A 25,799-nucleotide genomic window follows, 5' to 3' on the forward strand; every position below is an offset into this window, starting at 1 on the left:
TTATAATACACATGTGTTTAACACTTTTGCGCATGTGCAAACTATTCATAGACATTAAAAGCGATTTGTGAGCACAACCAGGCAATTATCAGGTATTCGATGGATAAGGCGAAAATGTGGCGAATCCCGAAAAAACATCAATTGTAACTGCAGATCAGCCACTTTTGGAAATTCCTTAGCAAATTCAATGGGAATTGCCTGATTTTTATGAAAAGATAAGTTTATCGTCATGTTTGGTGGATTGCACATTGCAATGACTTGTTGTTTAGGCAACTGTCAAACCAAACTCGGCATTTAAACTTATCAAAGAGTGTTATCACTTGTTAACTTGATTGATTTTTTTTAAATATTCTTTACGTATTTGCCTCAATTTTGGAACCGGAAATCACTATTTTTCTTCATTTATGTGTTGTTTTGTCGTACTTAGGAACTGTTTGTAACGTGTTATCATAATTAACTTACATTTGATTATACTTATAACACATTTTTCAAGGATTTACATCCCTTGTGAAGTTGCTTGAAAGTATAAAATTTGAAATTTTTGACTTGTTTGCCGACATTTATAAATCGGAAGTCATCTTTAGTTTCATTGATGTATTGTCTAGTCGTCATTTAGGAACTGTCATTTACTTTTTATCAATTCTAACATTGGATTTTACATACAACTCACCTTTCAAAGGATTAACGACTTATTGCCAAATTGTTATGACGCCATTTCCAAAATGTGTGGTGGCCATCTTGAAAACTGATTGATTTTTTTTTCTGGCCAGCAGTGAATTTTTTATAAGTATCATTTAGTCAACCTTTATACCAAATTTCATGCTTGTATCACGATTTGCACAATTATGTCCATATTATCTCCCACTATAGGTCAAGGTACGGTCTTCAACACGTCCGCATTAGCTCACACCAAATCTATAAAGGGGCCAAAAAATAACTGGTTTAAAACAATTCAAACAGGAAAACCAACGGTATAATCGATATTAAAAAAAACACATCAACAAACGACAACCGCTGAACATTGGGTTCCTGGTTTAGTAAGGTGCAAACAAATGAAGCAGGTTTAAACGTTTTATTAGGTAACAACATTCACACATCACACCATATAGATAGACACACTATAACATATATCAATTGAAATAGCCTTACTTATATATCAAAAGACATACATGTATTAACAAAATTAACTAAACATGCACTAAACGAATAAATTGCATTTAAAAAAATTAAGTGCGAGTCTACAAAGAATCATCAGTGACGCTCGAACGAAACATTTTAAATAATGTCAATTAAAGTACGAAGTGAAGATATCTATTCCTTGGGTAGAAAATTCTAAGCATTATAAAAATTTCAAAATTCATAATAGGACGTAACTATTTTTTTTTTAAACCCAGCTAAAGATCAGAATACCATAAGTAATAATGTCCGTGCTTAAAAGTTACATGTCAAGCTCTTTCTGTAGTGTTATGAATTTAGATAAGAAAAGCGAAAATTCGCATTCACGAGAAAAATTATTATTTATGCATACACGTGAAATTTTGCGCAAGACATAGTATATGAAAATATACGCACTATGACATAGTTGTTGATTAAATCGTAATTATTTGAAACTTATCATAATTTATGTCGATTTTTTTCAAACAAATGTGATCAAACTTGATCTACAGTCACAAACAATATAAAAAAAAGAAGATGTTGTATGATTCCCAATGAGACAACTTTACACAAGAGACAAAAATAACACAGATATTAATAATTATAGGTAACCGTACAGCCTTCAATAATGAGCAAAGCCCATCTTTTTTTCTCTCCTTACAATATCAGTATGTAATATATGATGAGCAATGTGATTGTACCAAGCCGTGGCGGACACATAGCTTATGGTGGGTCCGGTATCTGGACCCCCTTTTTGGACGATCAATGCATTTGAATGGGGACAAATGGTCGGGCCTCCTTTTATACTGGGTTTTGGAACTCCTCTTTTTAAAATGCCAGGATCAGCCCATGTACGGCCAGGTCATTGCTTGTTCTAGTCAAATTATATGATAAGTTTTTGTTTTCAGGTAGTCAACTGTTCACCCCTTCTACAAAATGTAAAGATAGTCTTAGTAAGTAAGTATTACTTTATTTTGATCTGCGTATTGACAATAAAATTGAGAATGAAAATGGGGAATGTGTCAAAGAGACAACAACCCGACCATAGAACAGACAATAGCAGAAGGTCACCAACAGGTCTTCAATGCAGCGAGAAATTCCCGCACCCGGAGGCATCCTTTAGCTGGCCCCTAAACGAATATATATATACTAGTTCAGTGATAATGAACGCCATACTAAACTCCAAATTGTACACAAGAAACTAAAAATAAAACATAGACTAACAAAGGCCAGAGGCTCATGACGGACAGGCGCGAATATTCGGCTGGGTTAAACATGTTTATGAGATCTCAATTCTCCCCCTATACCTCTAGCCAATGTAGAAACGTAAACGCATAACAATTCGCATATTAAAATTCAGTTTAAGAGAAGCCCGAGTCTAATGTCACAAGATGTAACCAAACATATTACAACGTACGCTGTAATGAGCTTTTCACCGAATATAAAAAAAAACATATACAATAACAAACAAAACAAGACATGTAGCAGGCAAATCAAACGATTTCTTTCCTTGTGAGGTAGTTCTTACTTGTGGTATTTCAAAGATGTTGCTGTATCTAAAAAAATATTTAGTCTGTTTCAGAATTCGAAGTAGATTTTGTAAACATAAAGGAGCCAAATTAATAAAATTGTACAAGTCTAGTGTCATTGTCCTGGTGCGTCTCACTACGGTACGGTTGGAACCTTTGCGTTGTTAAGAAGTTTTTCAGAGGATATGATAGATAATCGTCATTTACAAATCGCAGTGCTCTTTTGTGTTTTTCGAGGGTTTTTTTTAGAATTTTTCTCTGTACTGAAATGCCAAGTTTATTCAATCTGGTTAAAAATTATCCAATTCTCTTTAAAACATTTAGCTGTTGTGGTGCCCTTCTACAAAAGTTACTATATGGGCATCACATTTTATTATATTATCAATATCAATTCCAAGTATAAACTTCTCGGCATCTTCACATGATAAAAAATAATCAGAGGCGGATTTAGAGGAGGCACGGGCCCGGCCCCCCTTTCTTGGACAAAAAATGGTTGCTTATATAGGGAATCACTGAAGCGTGACTGGAGCGGGCCCCCTCTTAGGCACTATCGGAACTACTCGGCCTTTCTGGCTGCACGAAGAAATAACGTTATTTTACTGCATAGCGAGAATAGCCGAGTAGTTACGATTGCTCTTAGGCGGTCAGTGGGCCCCCACTTATGACAATTTCTGGATCCGCCAGTGTAATAAAATAGCTGAGTTGGGATGACAGATTATTTGCAAAGGTTCTTTTACCTACAGCAATAACATGAAATATCAGGATTTGCCTGCATCTTATTTACTTTGAACAAATCAATCAGCACTAGAGACTCAGATTCTAATATAGATATGAAATTTAAATGGTCATAATCCATACTACTAAAAGACAGTGAGAGTGTTATCGTCAGTATAATTGTATAATGTATTATGTTTAACAAAATAAAAAATATCTTTTATGAAGACATTAAACAAAAGAACTTTGGGTACCACCCTTTTGGATGGCAGTTCAGCTACTCAGAACACTGTTGACTTTAATTTGCTATCTTTTCTGTCAAAAAGTTATGACTTCTATAAAGATACAGAGTGTGGAGGAACATCATATGCTAATAATGTATCTAATAAAATATCATGGGATAAGTAGTCAAAAGCTTTTGAAAAATCCATAAGAACTGTAGCTGTATAAAAAAAAAATGTCTTGAGCTTTACGCCAGTTTTCCAGTAATCTGCATAGCGAAGTCTGACATCACATAGATAAGGATTAAAAATGGAACCAAAGAAGTCATATAACTGTAAACCAAATATCTTTCGTAAAAGTATGAAAAAATAGGTAACACTCTGACTTGTCTGTAGTTTGATTTCAGCAGTGGCCTGTGGGTCGATCTTTTTATGTAAGGGTGTAACTTGGGCTTCTTAAAGACGATCTCGAAATACGCCCATGTCCACAGTCAAATTTATAAGACTGGTTTAGTTTAAGGAGGCTCGAGGGTATAAAAATTAAAGAAAAAATTAAACAATTGTTTTTCACTACAAATTTTATTTATTACCTTTAGTAGTTGTTACTTTATCATATGGTACAAAAATCATTCAAAACAATCAATTCGTGTTGGCCCCAGATAACTTTTAAAATGTATACATCATTGAAAAAGTTCCAAATTATCTCCCTTTGGTGGAAAAATGCCATTTTTTGGCTTTAAAATTGAAATATCTTTTTTAACTCATCGGTGACATATATTTTTTAATATAATTTCCATATGAGCTGTACTTAAACTAAATTATTGTAAAATTTGAGCGATTTCTGTAATAAATTTCTTTTTTTATTTCGAAATTATCTTTATTTCTCCTATTACTTCAACAGAAAAAAAACCACCTTTACACAAATGTATGCTTCTGTTGAAGGCAGACTGTGAGCGCGTAAATGAACGGTGACCCTACTTTTTTATTTTATTTTTCTATTAACTATAAGATAAAGTTCATTTATAGAAAAATATAGAGAAATCCTATATAAATGATTTAGACCCGCGAACCCCCTTAAACAATATTTATTCGGATAAATCAACATTAAACGATATTATACATGCAAATGAAATAATATTAAGGATTCAGAAACAAGCAATTTGTTTAATTTTACAAATCTGTCTCCTTAAATTACAAAATAATACACTTATTGAACAATACATAAATATAAATACTGGCATGCTCTGTAATAAATATATGAATATGAAAAAGGTGAAAGAAGAAGACTGGTTTGCTGAGGTGCAACGAAAGATTTACTTGCTAACTTTTTTTGCTGGTATCCCATATTCTCCTGTTGATCCTGTTGCTTAGTCTCAGTTTAAATAAAGAGGATTAAAAAATTCATGATATATTCTAATGAATGATACAGCAGCAAATATATACACTTTTGAATATTCGAATTATTATATATACAAAGGCAATATTAAATTAACTCTTTGAATATATATTTATTTTGAATGACCGTAAGACTTTAAAACAATCGAGAAGACCTAAAACTAAAATTGTAAATTAAAAAAATAAGAAAATACTTTATTTTCTCAACGGATTATAATTTTGAAAATCTTATATTATTCACTAAGCATCACTAAAGCCTATGCAGAGGCATAAATAGAAAAATCTAGAATTCTCATGGCTGTTATAGGGTCCATTCTGGTCTACGTGTAGTGGTGTTGTGCACGGGAGCTAGGATCGATTATTTATAGAAAACGGCGCGAAATCAAACAAACCGATGCAGTTTATGATAATGAGTCGATAATAGTTTCGAGTTAGAAAGTCTGTACACGAGTTTAATCTATCATTTATACAACAATAATCTGGTAAGATAGAACACAAACACGGAAAAAATGAAAACACAATCGCTAACATGATTCCCAAAGGCAGAACGTAGACTGACAAGAACTTCTGAATCTAAAAGAATCTAGACATGCTATATAGAGTTCAAAGAAGATGTTATTTCCCAAATTACAGGGCCCTAGTCCAAATACATCATTAATGACCGATTGATTATCGATGAAAGTGAACGAGGTACAAAGATAAAACGGTCATAACTTTTTTTTATAATTCCCCCCAAGCCACGTTACAGGGGGGTCTCATTGGGGGGGGGGTTCCGATCCTGGATCCCGCTTATTGTTTTGTCAGATTCCTGTATCCCGCTTACACTATATATGTAAGCAATTTTCATTTTTTTGTCATTTCCCGGGTCCCGCTAGACCTCATTTCCCGTTTTCACGACACAATAATTTGACTTTCACGTGTCGCGCTTACAAAAAATCGGCAATCCCGTGTCACGCTTAGACCCCAATGAGACCCACTTACAGTATACAAATTTTTACAATTAAATATGTTTTTAGTTTCAGTGCAGATAAATGATTTCAAAATAAGTTTGAAAATCGAGGTGACATATAAATCATACAGCCTCCGTTGACTTCTTCGTTAAAACTCGATAAAACTGCTATGGGACCATTTTGTATAATCAATTTTCTCAACTTATTTATTGTTATTTATATCCTCCCAACCAGGGTTCCCTCTTGGTCAATTATTTTTTTCGCCACCTCTTTCGCCAAAACAATAGTATTTTTTTCGCCAAGTAACATAAATATATATTTTCGTTTAATTTACCTTTTTTTCTACCCCCCCACCTCCGCCCCCTCCACCCTCCCTCCCTGAAATAAGATGATTTTGCCCCATTGTGTCGTGTCTATGATTATTCTCTCAAACTTATTTTAGAGTCTACATTTTAATGAATATAAACACTAAACATTTACTTTTATACAACAGATTTTTTTTAATTTAAAAGGGAAAAATATTCATTGTATTTCAAACAACTTTTCTAAATGAGGGGGCCACTATACTTTTAATAATAAATAAGATATAAGTCCTGGAATATAAACAAAATTAATGGACATGCATGTTTTGATCATATAATACCAGTATATATAAAAAAAAGAAGATGTGGTATGATTGCCAATGAGACAACTATCCACAAAAGACCAAAATGACACAGACATAAACAACTATAGGTCACCTTATGGCCTTCAACAATGAGCAAAGCCCATACCGCATAGTCAGCTATAATAGGCCCCGATAAGACAATGTAAAACAATTCAAACTAGAATAGTTCGTATGGAAAGTTTCTTTAAAAGAAAAATACTGATGTGCCCTTTTGTACTAAGAAATGGATTTTACAACAAAACAAAAGCTTTAATCACATGAAAGTGATCCCTCATTTCATGTGTAGTCATTACATTGAAGGGTTACTCTCATTCGACAAAAATGTTCGAGGGGTTGTTCCCAACCTTTTGGATAGATTTCTTCATAACGAAAGATTTCTTTTCTTGACCATCGTAAATGAAAAAGTTGAGACGTAAAACTATGGTGTTAACACGTGTGCCCATCAAACGACTTTAAAGTAGTCTCCCTAATCAATTACTTATATATACCTTAGATATTAAAGTCAGAGGATGATTAAACTTTTGAATCAGAGATTTTTCTTGCTTTTGAACATTTTTCGTAACAACAGCTTTCTTTTTCCAAACTATCTTTAAAAGGAAAGGAGACGTCAAAAGTTTGCTTCAAACAGGTGCGTCGCAAAGTGGTAATTAAATTCTGTATGTGATATTTAGCGGAAGCCATTTATAACCATATCATTTTGTCAAACAATTCAATCAACACCTTTATTAACTATAGTCCTTTGTTGTCGAAAGCAATAAAATGCAATCAGCTGATTATTGATTTTCTGTCCAAATCTTAATGAGGTCAATTCCGAGTAGTGTCTGATCGGATAAAGTCCAATCGAGAAACTAGAAAAAACGTAAATAAACAAGATGGAGGAAAATAAATCATTATATGTATTTCTTTCGTCAAATTCTGTCGCAAATGACGAATTTTTATCGCCACATTTATTTTTTTTCCCCTTATTGTGAAAATGGCGACCGCCAGTGGAAACCCTGCTCCCAACCCCTTAAAAGATCGACAACATATATATATTCATTTGCATAAAATGAAAAAACCATATCACTTCAGGTATCAAACGTTTTGCTTCAAAATTTGATTGAAAAGTTCATATTTTGGCAGTCTTTAGCAATATTTTCAAAATGGTGGCCCCTGTTGGAGGGTAACAACGAAACGACATGCCAGTATTCATTTAGTTATAAATCAAAAAGTAATATTTCAAATATTGATCAATCTTTTTATACTTAAGAAATTTCTTTTTTTCGCATGTTCTTTAATACATCTATTAGAAACAGTCTTTCACACTAGAAATAAAGATTTATCATGTTTATATATGCACGAACCATGCAGTTTACATAGATAGCTTGTGGCGACATGGGTACATATGTAATGTTAGATGCATGTCTTTTCAATAATTGTCTTACCTGAAAGCAGCATAGAATTAAACATTGTTTCTCTCTGTTAAAACAGATACATGCTATTTGTTTTGATAAAATTTTGAAGTTACAAATATAACAAAATGGCGACCAAATAAATTTCAAACATAGACGATGTTCGACACTTATTTTGCACATGCAAACAATTCAATATGATTTGACTGTTTATATTGCAATTAAATATGACAAGTTATTGTAACTCATATGATAATTAAGGATACATAATATAGCTAGATTGTGGATATATTATTTTAAAAGTCATCATCGTGATCAAAGAAAATAAACATGGCAACGTGGCCTTTATATCACGATGTAAGTGTTGACAAGACCTATATATATTAGTATTGTACGATTGTTTATGAAATCATTTTGTGATACTTTTTATATTTACAAATGAAAACCTCGAATGGATGGTAAAATAGATGAAATATCTAAAAAAAAAAAAATTAAAATCACCACACGTGTAACCAGCACATTTTACACAATCCTAATTAGGTAACCATTCACATGTAGAGTTATTGAACGTAATTATGATTGGAATAGTTGCATATGATTTTAATTTTTTTTCTGGGACGTCTTTCTACGTCGTCAGGTCGTAGGAAGTCCTAAGGAAGGCGTCCCAGAAAAAAATAAATAAATAGCCTTAGTAGATAGGCGTCCCCCCCAGAAAAAATAAATAAATAGCCTTAGTAGAAAGGCGTCCCCCCCAAAAAAAAATAGCCTTCGCCAGATGTCATAATTATTTTGACCTAATTTTCATGGTTCAGTTGTCAAAGTTTTTGAGTTTTGGTCTTATTTATAATACTATGTATGCAATAGGTCAACTATACTTGGTGTATGGAAATATTTTATGATCTATATGTTAGTCGCGCAGGTTTTATTTGACCTTGACCGCATTTTAAAAGTTCATTGCTCAGTGTTAAATTTAGTTGCAGAAAGCTCAACATTAGGATAATGATCCGGCGACATTAGCTAACTACTTAAAACCTTTTACATTTAAGAAGGTGGAAGACCTGGATGCTTAATCAATTACTTAAATTAAAATGGTCCAAATTTATGGACAAAGGAACAACTTTTTCAAAAGAACTATATACAGATATTTTATTTTAGAACATACATGTGAAAAAGTTAGAAGCCTTAATAATTGATATTTTTAGCTCACCTGGCCCGAAGGGCCAAGTGAGCTTTTCGCATCACTTTGCGTCCGGCGTCCGGCGTCGTCCGTCGTCTGTCGTCCGTCGTCCGTCGTCCGTCGTCCGTCGTCGTTAACTTTTACAAAAATCTTCTCCTCTGAAACTGCTGGGCCAAATTGAACCAAACTTGGCCACAATCATCATTGGGGTATCTAGTTTAAAAAATGTGTGGCGTGACCCGGTCAACCAACCAAGATGGCCGCCACGGCTAAAAATAGAACATAGGGGTAAAATGCAGTTTTTGGCTTATAACTCAAAAACCAAAGCATTTAGAGGAAATCTGACATGGGGTAAATATGTTTATCAGGTCAAGATCTATCTGCCCTGAAATTTTCAGATGAATCGGTCAACCCGTTGTTGGGTTGCTGCCCCTGAATTGGTCATTTTGAGGAAATTTTGCTGTTTTGGGTTATTATCTTGAATATTATTATAGATAGAGATAAACTGTAAACAGCAATAATGTTCGGCAAAGTTAGATTTACAAATAAGTCAACATGACCGAAATGGTCAGTTGACCCCTTTAGGAGTTATTGCCCTTTATAGTCAATTTTTAACCATTTTTCATAAATATAAGTAATCTTTTACAAAAATCTTCTCCTCTGAAACTACTGGGCCAAATTATTCCAAACTTGGCCACAATCATCTTTGGGGTATCTAGTTTAAAAAATGTGTGGCGTGACCCGGTCAACCAACCAAGATGGCCGCCACGGCTAAAAATAGAACATAGGGGTAAAATGCAGTTTTTGGCTTATAACTCAAAAACCAAAGCATTTAGAGGAAATCTGATGGGGTGAAAATGTTTATCAGGTCAAGATCTATCTGCCCTGAAATTTTCAGATGAATCGGTCAACCTGTTGTTGGGTTGCTGCCCCTGAATTGGTAATTTTGAGGAAATTTTTGCCGTTTTTGGTTATTATCTTGAATATTATTATAGATAGAGATAAACTGTAAAGCAATAATGTTCAGCAAAGTTAGATTTACAAATAAGTCAACATGACCGAAATGGTCAGTTGACCCCTTAAGGAGTTATTGCCCTTTATAGTCAATTTTTAACCATTTTTCATAAATCTAAGTAATCTTTTACAAAAATCTTCTCCTCTGAAACTAATGGGTCAAATTAATCCAAAGTTGGCCACAATCATCTTTGGGGTATCTAGTTTAAAAAATGTGTGGCGTGACCCGGTCAACCAACCAAGATGGCCGCCACGGCTAAAAATAGAACATAGGGGTAAAATGCAGTTTTTGGCTTATAACTCAAAAACCAAAACATTTAGAGGAAATCTGACATGGAGTAAAAATGTTTATCAGGTCAAGATCTATCTGCCCTGAAATTTTCAGATGAATCGGTCAACCTGTTGTTGGGTTGCTGCCCCTGAATTGGTAATTTTGAGGAAATTTTTGCCGTTTTTGGTTATTATCTTGAATATTATTATAGATAGAGATAAACTGTAAACAGCAATAATGTTCATCAAAATAAGATTTACAAATAAGTCAACATGACCGAAATGGTCAGTTGACCCCTTTAGGAGTTATTGCCCTTTATAGTCAATTTTTAACCATTTTTCGTAAATCTTAGTTATCTTTTACAAAAATCTTCTCCTCTGAAACTACTGGGCCAAATTAATTCAAACTTGGCCACAATCATCTTTGAGGTACCTTGTTTGAAAAATGTGTCCGATGACCTGGCCATCCAACCAAGATGGCCACCACGGCTAAAAATAGAACAGGGGTAAAATGTAGTTTTTTGCTTACAACTCTGAAACCCAAATCATTTAGAGGAAATCTGACAAGGAGTTAAATTGTTAATCAAGTCAATATATATCTGCCCTGAAATATTCAAATGAATGGACAACCGGTTGTTCGGTTGCTGCCCTCCAATTGGTAATTTTTAAAGAAATTTTGCTGTTTTTGGTTATTATCTTGAATACTATTATAGATAGTGATAAACTGTAAACAGCAATAATGTTCATCAAAGTAAGATCTACAAATAAGTCCACATGACCTAAATGGTCAATTGACCCCTTAAGGAGTTATTGCCCTTTATAGTCAATTTTTAACAATTTTCACTAATTTGGTAAATTTATGTAAATTTTTACCAAATATTTTTCTCTGTTACTAATGGGCAAAGTTCATTATAGATATAATTGTAAGAAGCAAGAATGTTCAGTAAAGTAAGAACTTCAAACACATCACCATCACCAAAATACAATTTTGTCATGAATCCATTTGTGTCCTTTGTTTAATATGCACATAGACCAAGGTGAGCGACACAGGCTCTTTAGAGCCTCTAGTTTTGAAGTTTTCAAAGGCTTGTTACTTCTCCCCCACCTGGTAAACTTGGCTACCTGTACATAGTCCAAATAATTAATCTATTTATGACGTCTTATTTTTCAGGTTGTAAAGATGGTTGACTCTGTTATGGCAGATTACTTCGGTAACCCTGGATCACCATTGTTACATCTTAACCACAGATACATGCACGCTATAGGTAATTCCAGGTGAGGACTGGTTTTATAAACTTTCTGAAAAACTACATAGATATATATTATAAGAAGATGTGGTATGAGTGCCAACGAGACAATAACTGTCCATCCAAGTCACAATTTATAAAAGTAAACCATTATAGGTCAAAGTAAGGTCTTCAACACAGAGCCTTGTCTCACAATGAACAGCAAGCTATAAAGGCCCCCAAAATGACTAGTGTACATTTATGATCAAATTTATATAAGATGAGAACCAATTACTGTAAATTCAGAAATAGGTGTGTGTGGTGCATTTATTATTGAGATTTTGTCATTTTAGACTGAAATGTGATTTTAATTTTTACAATTTTGAGAAAAATTCTGTTTAATTCATTAAATTAAATTATTGCCTTTACAACTCTGTCGCATTTTTCGCAATAATAAAAACCTCGCATTAATTTCTGAATTTACAGTACACAATGTATTAGATACATCTTAATCTCAGGATACACTTATGCTATATGTAATTCTAGTTTAGAACTAGTTTTATGGTACACTTTTATCTCACAAACATGTATGCTTAAAGTACTGTATAGCGGGTTATTTTCGATGGGTGTAAATATTTGCTTATTTTCGTGGATAGAACAAAATAACAAAAATAAATTCCGCCAATTTAAATTGCACATGCAAAGGTATTGATAAAATTTTTAAATTGCCAAAATAATGAACAATAACAAAAAAAGACAAAAACAAATAACAAAACCTATCCTGTCACAATATTGACAATAATTAAAACATGTAAACCAAGAATGTGTTTCAAGTACACAGATGCCCCATCTGCACTATCATTTTCTATGTTCAGTGGACCGTAAAAATGGGATAAAATTTTTAATTTGGTATTTAAATTAGAAAGATTATATCATAGGGAACATGTTTACTAAGTTTCAAGTTGATTGGTCTTCAACTTCATCAAAAACTACCTCGACCAAAAACTTTAACCTGAAGCGGGACGAACGGACGCACACAGACCTGAAAACATAATGCCCATAAATGGGGCATAATAAATGGGACATAAAAAATAAATAGATTACAGTATGTTTTTATTGAGAAATTATTTTAGGGTTCTACAAAAATATTTTGATTCTTGAATGTAAGATTTGTTCATTTTAAGTTTAAATAAATCCTGGTATGATTTAAATGGATGTGGATATTTACAGAGCAAGGGATTTATCAGAAGAATGTAAGATTCCTGACGGACCCGAGTTTCTAGTCCTTGGAGGAGGTGACATCAGACATGTTCTATACACCGTATCACAGATGTCACAATTACAGAAATTACCATCATCCATCTCAATGTATCTAAATGATGCTGATGATGTTGTGTTAGCCAGGAATATATTATTGTTAAAAGTAAGACTAAAATAACGTGCATCTGTTAACTAATCATTTACTAATATACTGTGAATTCATTTCATATGTTTCAAATTGTGAGAGGACACCATACGTTTAAAATTGTGAAAGGACACCATACATTTAAAATTGTGAAAGGACACCATACGCTTAAAATTGTGAAAGGACACCATACACTTAAAATTGTGAAACGACACCATACCTTTAAAATTGTGAAAGGACACCATACGCTTAAAATTGCGAAAGGACACCATATGCTTAAAATTGTGAAAGGACACCATACGCTTAAAATTGTGAAAGGACACCATACATTTAAAATTGTGAAAGGACACCATACGCTTAAAATTGTGAAAGGACACCATACGCTTAAAATTGTGAAAGGACACCATACATTTAAAATTGTGAAAGGACACCATACGCTTAAAATTGTGAAAGGACACCATACGCTTAAAATTGTGAAAGGACACCATACGCTTAAAATTGTGAAAGGACACCATACATTTAAAATTGTGAAAGGACACCATACGCTTAAAATTGTGAAAGGACACCATACGCTTAAAATTGTGAAAGGACACCATACGCTTAAAATTGTGAAAGGACACCATACATTTAAAATTGTGAAAGGACACCATACGCTTAAAATTGTGAAAGGACACCATACATTTAAAATTGTGAAAGGACACCATATGTTTAAAATTGTAAAAGGACACCATACCTTAAAATTGTGAAAGGACACCATACGTTTAATCTTGTTCGCTTCCAGATGACTTTAACAGAACATTCCTGAAGATCTATTTTCTAATAGACTTGACTTTAATTGTTTAATTTGTTTTTTTTCGTATACAAAAAAAACTTGTCCCCGGGGGAGGAGATAACTAATAATTTACTAATATACTGTGTATTCATTTCAGGTACTGTATCAGTCCTCCTTATTATTAAAGCTATAAACCTAGGAAGATGTTGACTTTCATTTATCTGTGTTTATAGTTTCTAAACATTATACCTAATTTTTATTCACCACAATTGAACCATTTTGTAAATTTTTTGAAAGTGATTGTTTTTTTGGCACAAAATTCCCATATTTTATGTAAACAATATATATGGCATAATTCTCATTTTTGTCGAGCCTTCGACTTTAGTCGAAAAAGCGAGACTAAGCGATCCTACATTCCGTCGTCGGCGGCGGCGGCGTCCACAAATATTCACTCTGTGGTTAAAGTTTTTGAAATTTTAATAACTTTCTTAAACTATATTGAATTTCTACCAAACTTGGACAGAAGCTTGTTTATGATCATAAGAAAGTATCCAGAAGTAAATTTTGAAAAAAATAATATTCCATTTTTTCCGTATTTTACTTATAAATGGACTTAGTTTTTCTGCGAGGAAACATTACATTCACTCTGTGGTTAAAGTTTTTAAAATTTTAATAACTTTCATAAACTATCCTTGATTTGTACCAAACTTGGACAGAAGCTTGTTTATGATCATAAGATAGTATCAAGAAGAAAATTTTGTAAAAATAAATTTCCACTTTTCTGTATTTTACTTATAAATGGACTTAGTTTTTCTGCGAGGAAACATTACATTCACTCTGTGGTTAAAGTTTTTAAAATTTTAACAACTTTCATAAACTATCCTTGATTTGTACGAAACTTGGACAGAAGCTTGTTTATGATCATAAGATAGTATCAAGAAGAAAATTTGTAAAAATAAATTTCCACTTTTCCGTATTTTACTTATAAATGGACTTAGTTTTTTTGCCAGAAACAAAACATTCACTCTGTGGTTTAAGTTTTTAAAATTTTTATAATGTTCTTAAACTATCCTGGATTTCTACCAAACTTAGACAAAAGCTTGTTTCTGATCATAAGATATTATTCAGAAGTAAATTTTGTAAAAAAAAAATTCACTTTTTCCATATTTTACTTATAAATGGACTTAGTTTTTCTTCCAGTTAACATTACATACAGTCTGCAGTTAAAGTTTATAAAACATTTATTAGATTCATAAACTATCCTGGATTTTTTACCAAACTTGGAAGCTTCTTTCAATCAAAAGACAGTATCGAGAGGGAAATTTTTATTGATGTTTTTCCTCATTTTTGTTGAGTCTGCGATTAACAGCAAAAGTAGGCGAGACACTGGGTTCCGTGGAACCCTTACAAATTTTTAATTTCAAAAGATATCTTGGGCTTTTAATTTGAATTTACATAATATTATATATTTTCAGATTCTAGAGACCTGTGACCCCAATGACAAGAAGGCTCTGTCTTTTCTATGGTCTGTGTGGTATAATACCTTCCTGACTCCATCTGAACACACTTGTTTAAAAGATCTGATCCATAATGTTCAGCAAAAGTTACCCGAATGTGTTGAGTATGCAGAAGAGTATAGTTTGAAGGATATAGATAAGGTTTGTTCAACAGGTTAAACAGTAAGAAAAGGCAGGTAAGAAGGGGTATTCAAAACTCACAAGTTAAAGAAAATTGGACAACACCATTGCAAAACACAAAAATCAATGAAAAGATGGACAAATCACCAAAATTATACATAGAAACCTACTGCACAACACAAAACGCATGAAAAGCACTAGGGGTGATCTCTGGTGCTCCAAGAGGGAGGGTGCTGGAAGAAGAAAAACAAGCATCTTGTTGCTTATGTGAGTACTTATCTAATGAGTAGGACTGCAACATGTAATAAATATCCATCAAGGATGAAGAACAAGAATATGTATTCAGCTGTTTCCTGCTCTTTGACACATTCCTGATTTCCATTTTCATTTTTTTTTTAATTTTTTGTTTGACCTTTCATCTTTTTTTAGGCCATGTTTTGTATCCGTCTGATTGCTAACTTGCTCCAAATGGTCAGGAGACATCAATTTCAACTGGTCTTTACAGAAACTTCAAAATTGATAGTTTATGTTTTTGTTTCTTTTTTCTTTTGTACATGTTATACTAGTTATTTGTTGTTAATTTTAAGGTTTTTAAGTATTGGTCAGAAAATCTAAACATCAATTCCAAGAAGATAAAAAAGAACCGAGATTCCTTTGTACAGAAGTATGTAAGTTCTGAATACAATGAAGAGGCATCATATCACACTGCCATAGAATGCTTGTCTGCAGCCGAGGCATCTATTTTCTGCATAATGCCTGGGTCCACCTTGTTCAAAAAGAGACAAGCAGAACTGAAGTCCTATGTAGTGTCTGGGGTTTCATCCTTGGCTCAGACAGATACACTGAACAGAGTCAATGTTACTTTACTGTGTCCACACTTAAAGGAATGGCGAGTGGAGTCTTCAGGAACCCCTTTTCATGCTTATAACCACGGAATGTAAGTATATGATATATATCTACTGTAAATTTAGAAATTGTTAGATGTTTTTATTATTGCAAAAAATGTGAAAGAGTTATAATTGCAATTATCATGATAATTTTAACTCCCGTTTTTAAATTTTTTGGATTTTTCCCAATATTTCCAAAAATTATAATCGCGTTTTAGTCTAAAAAGTAATTTATGATTGTATTTAAAAAAAAAAACCATTTTGTATTTACAGTTTTATTCCATCTTTGACAATGAGAGAAAACTGTATGGAACAACTTAAACAATGGGTTGCTGGGTGGAGAAAGTTTTTAAACAATGGTGGAAAACTGCAGGTATAGATCAAATATATTGAAATGATGGAGACTTGTCTCATTGGCATTCAAACCACATCCTCTTATATCTATTTACATATGTTGACTTCTTTTTCCAGCATACATGCATATTCTTAATTAATAAATAATTAGCAGAACTTTGTAACATTGACATGTATGACCATTGAATGTATAATGTTAAATCTTTAATATGCTTTGTATTTACATGTATACTATAGATAAAGATATCCCATGGTGAGCCTCTGGCACTCTGTAATTGTACCTTTGATATACTTTATATTTTTATGTTTACTACAGATAAAGATATCCCATGGTGAGCCTCTGGCACTCTGTAATTGTACCTTTGATATACTTTATATTTTTATGTATACTGCAGATAAAGATATCCCATGGTGAGCCTCTTACTGTGTGTAATTGTGTGCTACCTGCTGACCAGAGATTTGACTTTATTGATACCTCATACCTCTGTGATGATGTTGGACTGATGAATCTTTTGTTATCCTGTAGCCACAGATTGAAAAGGTTATAAATTTTCTTCTATTTCTTAAGGAAGCTGGCTTGTCATGTTTTGGATTTTTTGTCAGATTTTCGGAATCCTCTGGTTTTATCAATTTGAATGCCTTGAAAAAATTTGCCCGGTGACCCCCATTTTTCTTTTTGAAAATCTTTTACATGTATAATGATAAGCCATCTGTAAAAGTCTTATAAAATTTTAATTACTTTTTAACAGTTTTTGAGAACTTCCACTTGTCAATGATAAAGCTATGAAAAGTCAAGAGAGAATTTTTTCCCGCCAAAATTTCAATGGGTCATCTCTCGAAAACAAGCACGGTGACCTATATATTTTTTTTGCTCTTTGGATTCCTTTATCACTTCCCTATCAATATAAACTAGTGCTTTGAAAAGTTAATTACTTTGAAACTGAGAAGCGAACTCCCTTAAGGCAAAAATTATGAATATTTAGTATTTCCCTGAAATATAAAAATGAGAAGATGTGTTATTAATGCCTCAATGAGACAACTCTCCTCTATTTGAAGTATTACAACTATAGAGGAATATACAGCCTTCACCAAAGAGTAAAACACAAACTGTTGATAAATTGTAATAAAAACCTGAAATTACATATGTAAAACAATTCATACAAGAAAACTTACAGTCTAATGTATGTACCGATTAATAAATGAAAAACAAATGTGATATACACCAATAAAAACAACCAAGGAATTAAAGGTTGTCACATACAGTAACTTTAAATTATCATTGCATATCTTATTTTCATGTTGATTAAAAAAAAAATATCCAATATATCAGGTATCAAAGTACTAAAAAGTGGCTTTGAAAAGATGAATATTTAAAAAAAAATATTAAGAAAAAAAAGAACTTACTAATTGTAAAACTTTTCAGGATGGAAACTTATACAATTGTTTTTTATAACAGTTGTTTTTCTGACGTTTTCAATAAATCTATTAATATCTGCATTTATTTCAGAGATGGTTTGTTAACTGTACAGTTTGTCAAGTGGACAGAATCTTTCTACACAAACTTTGAAGATTATTTACAGGACAACTTGAAGGCCTCCGCAGGGTTCTATCCTATGATGTATGGACTCTGTCTTGCAGAAGATTTTACATTGGGAACACGGTAAGTACTGGAAATTCGTTTTCAATTTCCTGTTTTATTTTTTTCAACATTACAGCTAGATGTTTTTCTCGTCACTGAGTCAAATAGCAAACTAATAAATGCCATTTTACTAATTAGTTTTGCTAAAATCAATACTATTCCAATCATATTTTCACACTTATAAAACTAGGTATTAAAAAAATACATTATATAACAGTAAATATTGTTTTTTTGCACAGTTGATAATATTCATTACAGCAATCCAGCCAGACCCAATGTTCATTTTGCTAACCAGACAAGGAAGAATATAGTAAAAACAAGATGGAAGTCCAGTCTATTTGATAATGGTCAAACAGTAGATATTCATGGTAAGTATGTGAAAATAAATACCCGCGAACATGTTTGAAATACACAATTCGTGAAAAAAGTACAAGTACAGTAATTTTTTTAATCAATGAAAAAACATAGGTTCTGCCTCTTTAACAGAAGCTTATATTGGTCAACACTGAACTATTTGTTTAAATTATATTAGATATACTGAAGAAGGTTATATATCTCTTGTCAATAGTTTCTATGTTGCACGTAAATCACAAAAGTTACAGATAAATTTATCACAGATAACATGGTTACAAATATGAAAAACAGATGCTTGTTTAATTCATAAAAGACTCGTCATCGGCTTGAATAGAAAAAAGCTGAAAATGCCAAATAAGTATGAATTTGAAGGGCATGAATTAATTTGCATCAGAACAGTTTTAAAAGAAAATGAATATTCTGTTATGGTGACTATTAACTGTACCTTAACTTTGACAAATTTAGCTCACCTGGCCTGAATTGGTTATTTTAAGAAGAATTTCCAGCTTTAGGTTACTATCTTGAATATTATTATAGATAGAGATAAACTGTAAACAGCAATAATATACAGCAAAGTAAGACCTACAAATAAGTCAACATGATCAAAATGGTCAATTGACCCTTTAAAGAGTTATTACATTGTATAGTAATTTTTTAACAATTATCAAAAAATTTGTAAATTTTTACAATACATATATTTTTTTCTGTAACTACTGGGAAAAGTTCATTATAGAAAGAGATAATTTTAAGCAGCAAGAATGTTCAGTAAAGTAAGATCCACAAACATCACTATCACCAAAACACAATTTTTGTCATGAATCCATCTATGTCCTACTAGCCACTGGACGTTAAGCAACCAACAATAAATCAATCTGTGTCCTTTGTTTAATATGCACATAGACCAAGGTGAGCGACACAAGCCTCTAGTTGTGTATCCCAGTATAAACCTGATAAGATATAACATTTGTGGCAAGATTCTGTCTTTTATTCCATAATCATAATACCTACCAATTTATTTTTATAAATAACTGACTATTTTTTCCAGGATCTTTAGAGCTACTGAGTGTATTTAAGTTGATAGTAGATACAGCATTCGATTGTGAGCTTTCTCCAGTGATGAATTTATGTGGATCAGGATTAATTCTTCCATTAACAGTCATCTATCTTATAAGAAGTATGCAGCAGAAAGTAAAAGGGGGAGGTATGTAGTATTTTACTCATTGACCTTACAGGGATAACCACAAAGAGGCTGTAAGAGCATCAGCTAAATGTATTAGACATAAGCAATTACTGTTTTTGAAATGGAACCTTGCAATTTTTCATCTGACAGATCATGTCTTCTTGCATATTTTGAAAGTCGTAGATCTCTTATACGATACTTCATGTAACACATATTTTGATTGGATGACGTTTATTGTTAATCCCACATTCATATGATTTTCAATAAAGATAACAGTAGTTGCAAGCAAAAATTTCAGAATGTACAGAAGTCATTTTTAGCTCACCTGGCCTAAAAGGCCATGTGAGCTTTTCTCATCACTTGGCGTCCGTCGTCGTCGACGTCGTCGTCGTCGTCGTTAACAATTTTTCAAACATCTTCTCCTCTGAAACTATTGAATGGATTTGAATGAAACTTAAAATGATTGTTCCTTAGATTATCCTGCACAAAGTGTGTGCTTCGATTTTTGATCTGTCAAAAAACATGGCCGTTACTTAAAATAGAACATAGGGGTCAAATGCAGTTTTTGGCTTATATCTCAAAAACGGAAGCATTTAGAGCAAATCTGACATGGGGTAAAAATGTTCATTAGGTCAACATCTATCAGCCCTGAAATTTTCAGACGAATCAAACAAACCATTGTTGGGTTGCTGCCACTTAATTGGTAATTTTAAGGAAATTTTGCAGTTTTTGGTCATTATCTTGAATATTATTATAGATGAAGATAAACTGTAAACAGCAAAAATGATCAGCAAAGTAAGATCTACAAATAGGTTAATATGACCAAAATTGTCAATTGACCCCTTAAGGGGTAAATGTCCTTTAATGACAATTTTTCACAATTTGTTCATCATATTTGCTAACTTTAAAAAATCTTCTCCTCTGAAACTACTGAATGGATTTGGATGAAACTTAGCATGATAGTTCCTTAGATTATCCTGCACAAAGTGTGTGCTTCGATTTTTGATCCGTCAAAAAACATGGCCGCCCTTACTTTAAATAGAACATAGGGGTCAAACTGTTTTTGGCTTATATCTCAAAAACGAAAGCATTTAGAGCAAATCTGACATGGGGTAAAAATGTTCATTAGGTCAAGATCTATCAGCCCTGAAATTTTCAGACGAATCAAACAAACCATTGTTGGGTTGCTGCCACTTAATTGGTAATTTTAAGGAAATTTTGCAGTTTTTGGTCATTATCTTGAATATCATTATAGATAAAGATAAACTGTAAACAGCAAAAATGATCACCAAAGTAAGATCTACAAATAAGTTAAATATGACCAAAATTGTCAATTGACCCCTTAAGGGGTAAATGTCCTTTAATGACAATTTTTCACAATTTGTTCATCATATTTGCTAACTTTAAAAAATCTTCTCCTCTAAAACTACTCAACCAAATTCAACCAAACTTCATTTGAATGATCAGTATGGTGTATAAAATAAAGTTTGTGTTTTATTTTCTATTTCGTCAAAAAACATGGCCGAAAGGCATTGTTTACCAGGTGAGCGATTCAGGCTCTTGGGAGCCTCTTGTTTTTCAATGCTGTTGACATAATGTTTTGTAGTAGAAGCTAACTTACAAGAATAGTATACAATAATTGATTAATTTTTTGTTTGTATATATCAATCTGTTTTGTCTTAGCTGAATTTCTGCTAGATTTGATAGAGAATCTTAGTGGGTAGTAGGTCAGTAGTTACTTTGTCAAAATATGTTGAACTGGTTTATTTTAGCTGAAAGTCTACTAGATTTGATAGAGAACCGTCTACCAGTAGTGGCCAGTAAGTCTGGGCAAGATTTCAAACCAAGTGAATTGGAATGGAGAGAATTGAGACATCAGTTCTTCCCAGATATAAAGCAGCCAGAAGCTAAAGGTATAACACTGGTACATGTTGTTATTTTCTACTGATGTACAGCTTTTTCTGAAATCATTATAGTTTATCTCCAATTTAGTTTTTTTATGTGTGAGTAGCAATATTATAACAAATACCTTTATTTATTAAATTTCTGAATTTACAGTGAAAAGAAAATTTAATACATTGTACAAGACTATGTAGTGAACATCTGCACATCTTCACTAAATAATTTCAATTTTTTGTAGAACCCCTTATTGTTGTTGAGATAGAAGAGTTCTATAATCCCAATGACAAGTTTCCCTGTAATGCTGGTATAAAAAGGCCATATCAGCTGTTTATCTTTAGCACAATACACGACAAGATGGCATACATCGCTGCACAGTGTAAATTTAATAAAAAGGTTAGTTTTCTTCTCTTTCTTTCACTTCTGGCAATAATTCATTATTTTCAGTAATTAATGAAAGAGAATAGACGATAGAATATTCATAGTACTAAGTCCTATTTCAATATGACTTTCACATTCATCCATTTTCCTGTATATTTCTAATGTCATAATGCTAATATAAATCATAAAATGTTATCATGTCATAGTTTTTCATTAATCAACATAGCACTACATAAAGATTACAATATTGGTTATTTAACTTTTTTTTCAAATCTAGTACTATGGAATAGATTATTACAAGCAAAATATAAAACACAATTTTTTTACCCATGTTTATTCTGCAAATTTGACTTGTTTAATAGAATTTTTTTGTTTTTACGGAATAGCAGGTTATTTTCGCAGGGTGCAAATTTTTGCTTATTTTTCAAAATCACCAAAATAAATTCCTTCGATGTAAAAGTGTTCATACAAAGGTATAGATGACTGTTTTGAATCCGCCAAAATAATCGCTAAAATATTTTGAATACCTTATTCAAGGTAAATTGTGAAATTTTACACCTGCGAAAATAACCCCCTATATGGTATATTGTATAAATAAAAAGACATAATAAACAAAAGACCAACTTTAGTTGATAGTTGTATCAATGTCAATCATACCACATCTTAATATTTTAATATACATTTTAGATTTTAACGAGAGAAATTTATGTATTACTGAAAAATTATTACACCAGGGTTTTCGATATCACAAACTAGTCAAAACATTTACTAAATTTTATCATCGGTATAAAGACATTATTCGTAAATATAGCTCAACATGCAGACTTTTAATACGTTCAGGTATTTCACATCCAATTTTTTATGGTAATATTCTTTATAAAGCACAAAGGTGTCAGTATTCACCTCAGAAACTTACAAAACCTTTGAATAGACTTATTATGAAGGGATATAATTACGATACTGTTGTCAAGTCATTAAAGATTGCATATTTTGGCGTTAATATTGAGTCATTGATAAGGTCTTTGCATCGGAACTAAACACATTTATTCTAAAAACAGTTGTTGGCATGACACGGGTTATGTTCTTCTCATATATGTTATGATGGTATGATACTAAACCCCTAACGGGAAGGATTGTGCCTGATGTTCATATGATGAAATCATAATCTTTCAGTCAGTTTAGTTGAAGTCTGGAGCTGGCATGTCAGTTAACTGCTAGTAGTCTGTTGTTATTTATGTATTATTGTCATTTTGTTTATTTTCTTTGGTTACATCTTCTGACATCAGACTCGGATTTCTCTTGAACTGAATTTTAATGTGCGTATTGTTATGCGTTTACTTTACTACATTGGTTAGAGGTATAGGGGGAGGGTTGAGATCTCACAAACATGTTTAACCCCGCCGCATTTTTGCGCCTGTCCCAAGTCAGGAGCCTCTGGCCTTTGTTAGTCTTGTATTATTTTAATTTTAGTTTCTTGTGTACAATTTGGAAATTAGTATGGCGTTCATTATCACTGGACTAGTATATATTTGTTTAGGGGCCAGCTGAAGGACGCCTCCGGGTGCGGGAATTTCTCGCTACATTGAAGACCTGTTGGTGACCCTCTGCTGTTGTTTTTTATTTGGGCGGGTTGTTGTCTCTTTGACACATTCCCCATTTCCATTCTCAATTTTATATATAAATTTTGTATTACAGGCTTTACAGCAGCTATCCTGTACATCACAACCTTGGTCCATGTTATCATTAATGAAGTATGAACCTACCAAGCAGACCTTAGGCTTTCTATGTCCACAGAAATATTATGAAAACTTTAATGTGATGTTACCGTTGGTGCTTTCACCGTTCTACAATTCCATTCCCTCGTTGATGTGTAGGAATTGTATCTATGACGATGATTTAAGAGGATACAGTTTTGATACAGAGGTATGTCAAGGGCGGATCCAGCATTTTTAAAAAAGGACAAAGGGAGGGTTCCAACTATATGTCCCCATTCAAATGCATTGATCATTAAAAAAAAGAGGGTGTTCCAACCCTCCGAACCTTCCCCCTGGATCCACCACTGTATGTTGACGTCATTGTCATATTTTAGAGTTCTCAAAAATCTTATTTAGTCTGGTGGTTGTGATGCCAATCAAAGTTGCAAATCTGGTGCCAGTAAAAATTTGTGGGTCCAGTAAAAATTTGTGGGTCCAGTAAAAATTTGGTGGTCTAGTAAATGCCAGAACAATATTTGCTATTAATTGTTAGCATACAAGTATAAATAACATCAAATAAGAAGATGTGGTATGATTGCAATGAAACAACTCTCCACCAGAGATCAAATGACATAGAAATAAACAACTATAGGTCACCATAATACCTTCTACAATGAGCAAAACTCATATCACAGTCAGCTAGAAAAGACCCTGTAATGACAATTAATGTAAAGAGGCCTAAAAATCAAATCATTAAGGGCATACGATACAGTTGCAGGGGAGGTAATGACGTTCCCAACGTAAAATGTTATTTTCGTGACGTCAAACTGTGACATATCGGGAAAAGATGCATTTTTCGACTGATTTTTATCATTCAAACTGATTTCATTTGAAAACGAGTGCATGGACCCCTTTTTTTTAAAACGACATTTTGTTTCATTTTGCAGGGAGATTATGTGGACCAAATTTTATAAATCTGTAAATAGTGCATTTTTTAAATTTTGATAAATAGACAGCAAAAATGACGTTTTTTTTCTCAATTCATGACCATTCGATTAATATGAGTTATTTCTGAATAAAAAATACATAATATTTTAGGATACTTATAAAAAACAGAAGTTACAAATTATTTAACAAAAAACAATTTGTGTTTATCTTTTAAAATAAAAAAGTAACGTCTTTCTTTCGAAAAAGAAAATACGGCCACAAATCTGAATTTTGAGCAAATATACAAAAATTTCGACCTCATTTTACTCAAAAAGTAGCGCATGAAGGTATATTTTTTATTACATATTTGATTTAATCAGGTACAAAATAGCCCATATGCCAATTTTCATCAACTTGTAAATACAGGTTCAAAACTGTATCGTATGCCCTTAAGGCAGCAACCACTGGATTTTCGAGGGGGGGCTATGGATTTTTTCCCCGGACAAACTTTTTTTTTCGCCTTTGGAAAGACAATCTTTTTTTTGGCGACAAGTCGAAAACAATTTTTCTTTCAATTTTAGCATAACATAAAGTGGCAGCTGAGGATGAAACAAACAATTTTTTTTTCTCAGGGTCAAAAACTGGAAACAAACTTTTTTTTCCAAAAAAATCCATAGCCCAGGTTTTTATTTGTTTGCTATATAATGTTTGTTTAAAAAGTATTACAGCATGAGATTTGCCAAAGCATATTTGACTGTAATAATAGAAAATAATCACCTGATGTATATTTTACAGGTGGTCAGATACAATGGTTTCCTCCTTAACAACCCAAAAGAAGTTGAAGAATTTGAAGTGAAAGATGAAAATGACAATACAGAAAAGGAAGACATTTTCAATGTGGTAAGAAGTTAATTTGTGAAAAGGAAAAGAATTGAACTCAAACCAGTCCTGAAAGAGAGGT

At 32.6% G+C, this 25,799-nt stretch overlaps 1 protein-coding gene across 1 annotated transcript in view; it reads left to right on the top strand.

Moving 5' to 3' along the window:
• The first annotated feature begins 5,432 nt into the window (after positions 1-5,432).
• LOC143052481 (uncharacterized) overlaps positions 5,433-25,799 on the top strand; it is a 44,149-nt gene continuing 23,782 nt past the window's right edge. Inside the window, exons 1-14 of the mRNA XM_076225525.1 lie at positions 5,433-5,496; positions 11,655-11,758; positions 12,940-13,132; positions 15,362-15,544; positions 16,111-16,460; positions 16,684-16,783; positions 17,160-17,305; positions 18,272-18,424; positions 18,662-18,771; positions 19,803-19,958; positions 21,710-21,850; positions 22,078-22,232; positions 23,913-24,140; positions 25,634-25,738. Of these exons, the coding sequence (XP_076081640.1) occupies positions 11,664-11,758; positions 12,940-13,132; positions 15,362-15,544; positions 16,111-16,460; positions 16,684-16,783; positions 17,160-17,305; positions 18,272-18,424; positions 18,662-18,771; positions 19,803-19,958; positions 21,710-21,850; positions 22,078-22,232; positions 23,913-24,140; positions 25,634-25,738 (2,115 nt within the window). The 5' untranslated portion in view covers positions 5,433-5,496; positions 11,655-11,663. The remainder of the gene's footprint in view (positions 5,497-11,654; positions 11,759-12,939; positions 13,133-15,361; positions 15,545-16,110; positions 16,461-16,683; positions 16,784-17,159; positions 17,306-18,271; positions 18,425-18,661; positions 18,772-19,802; positions 19,959-21,709; positions 21,851-22,077; positions 22,233-23,912; positions 24,141-25,633; positions 25,739-25,799) is intronic.

This window comes from Mytilus galloprovincialis, chromosome 11 (genome assembly GCF_965363235.1).
Source record: "Mytilus galloprovincialis chromosome 11, xbMytGall1.hap1.1, whole genome shotgun sequence".
NCBI lineage: Eukaryota > Metazoa > Mollusca > Bivalvia > Mytilida > Mytilidae > Mytilus > Mytilus galloprovincialis.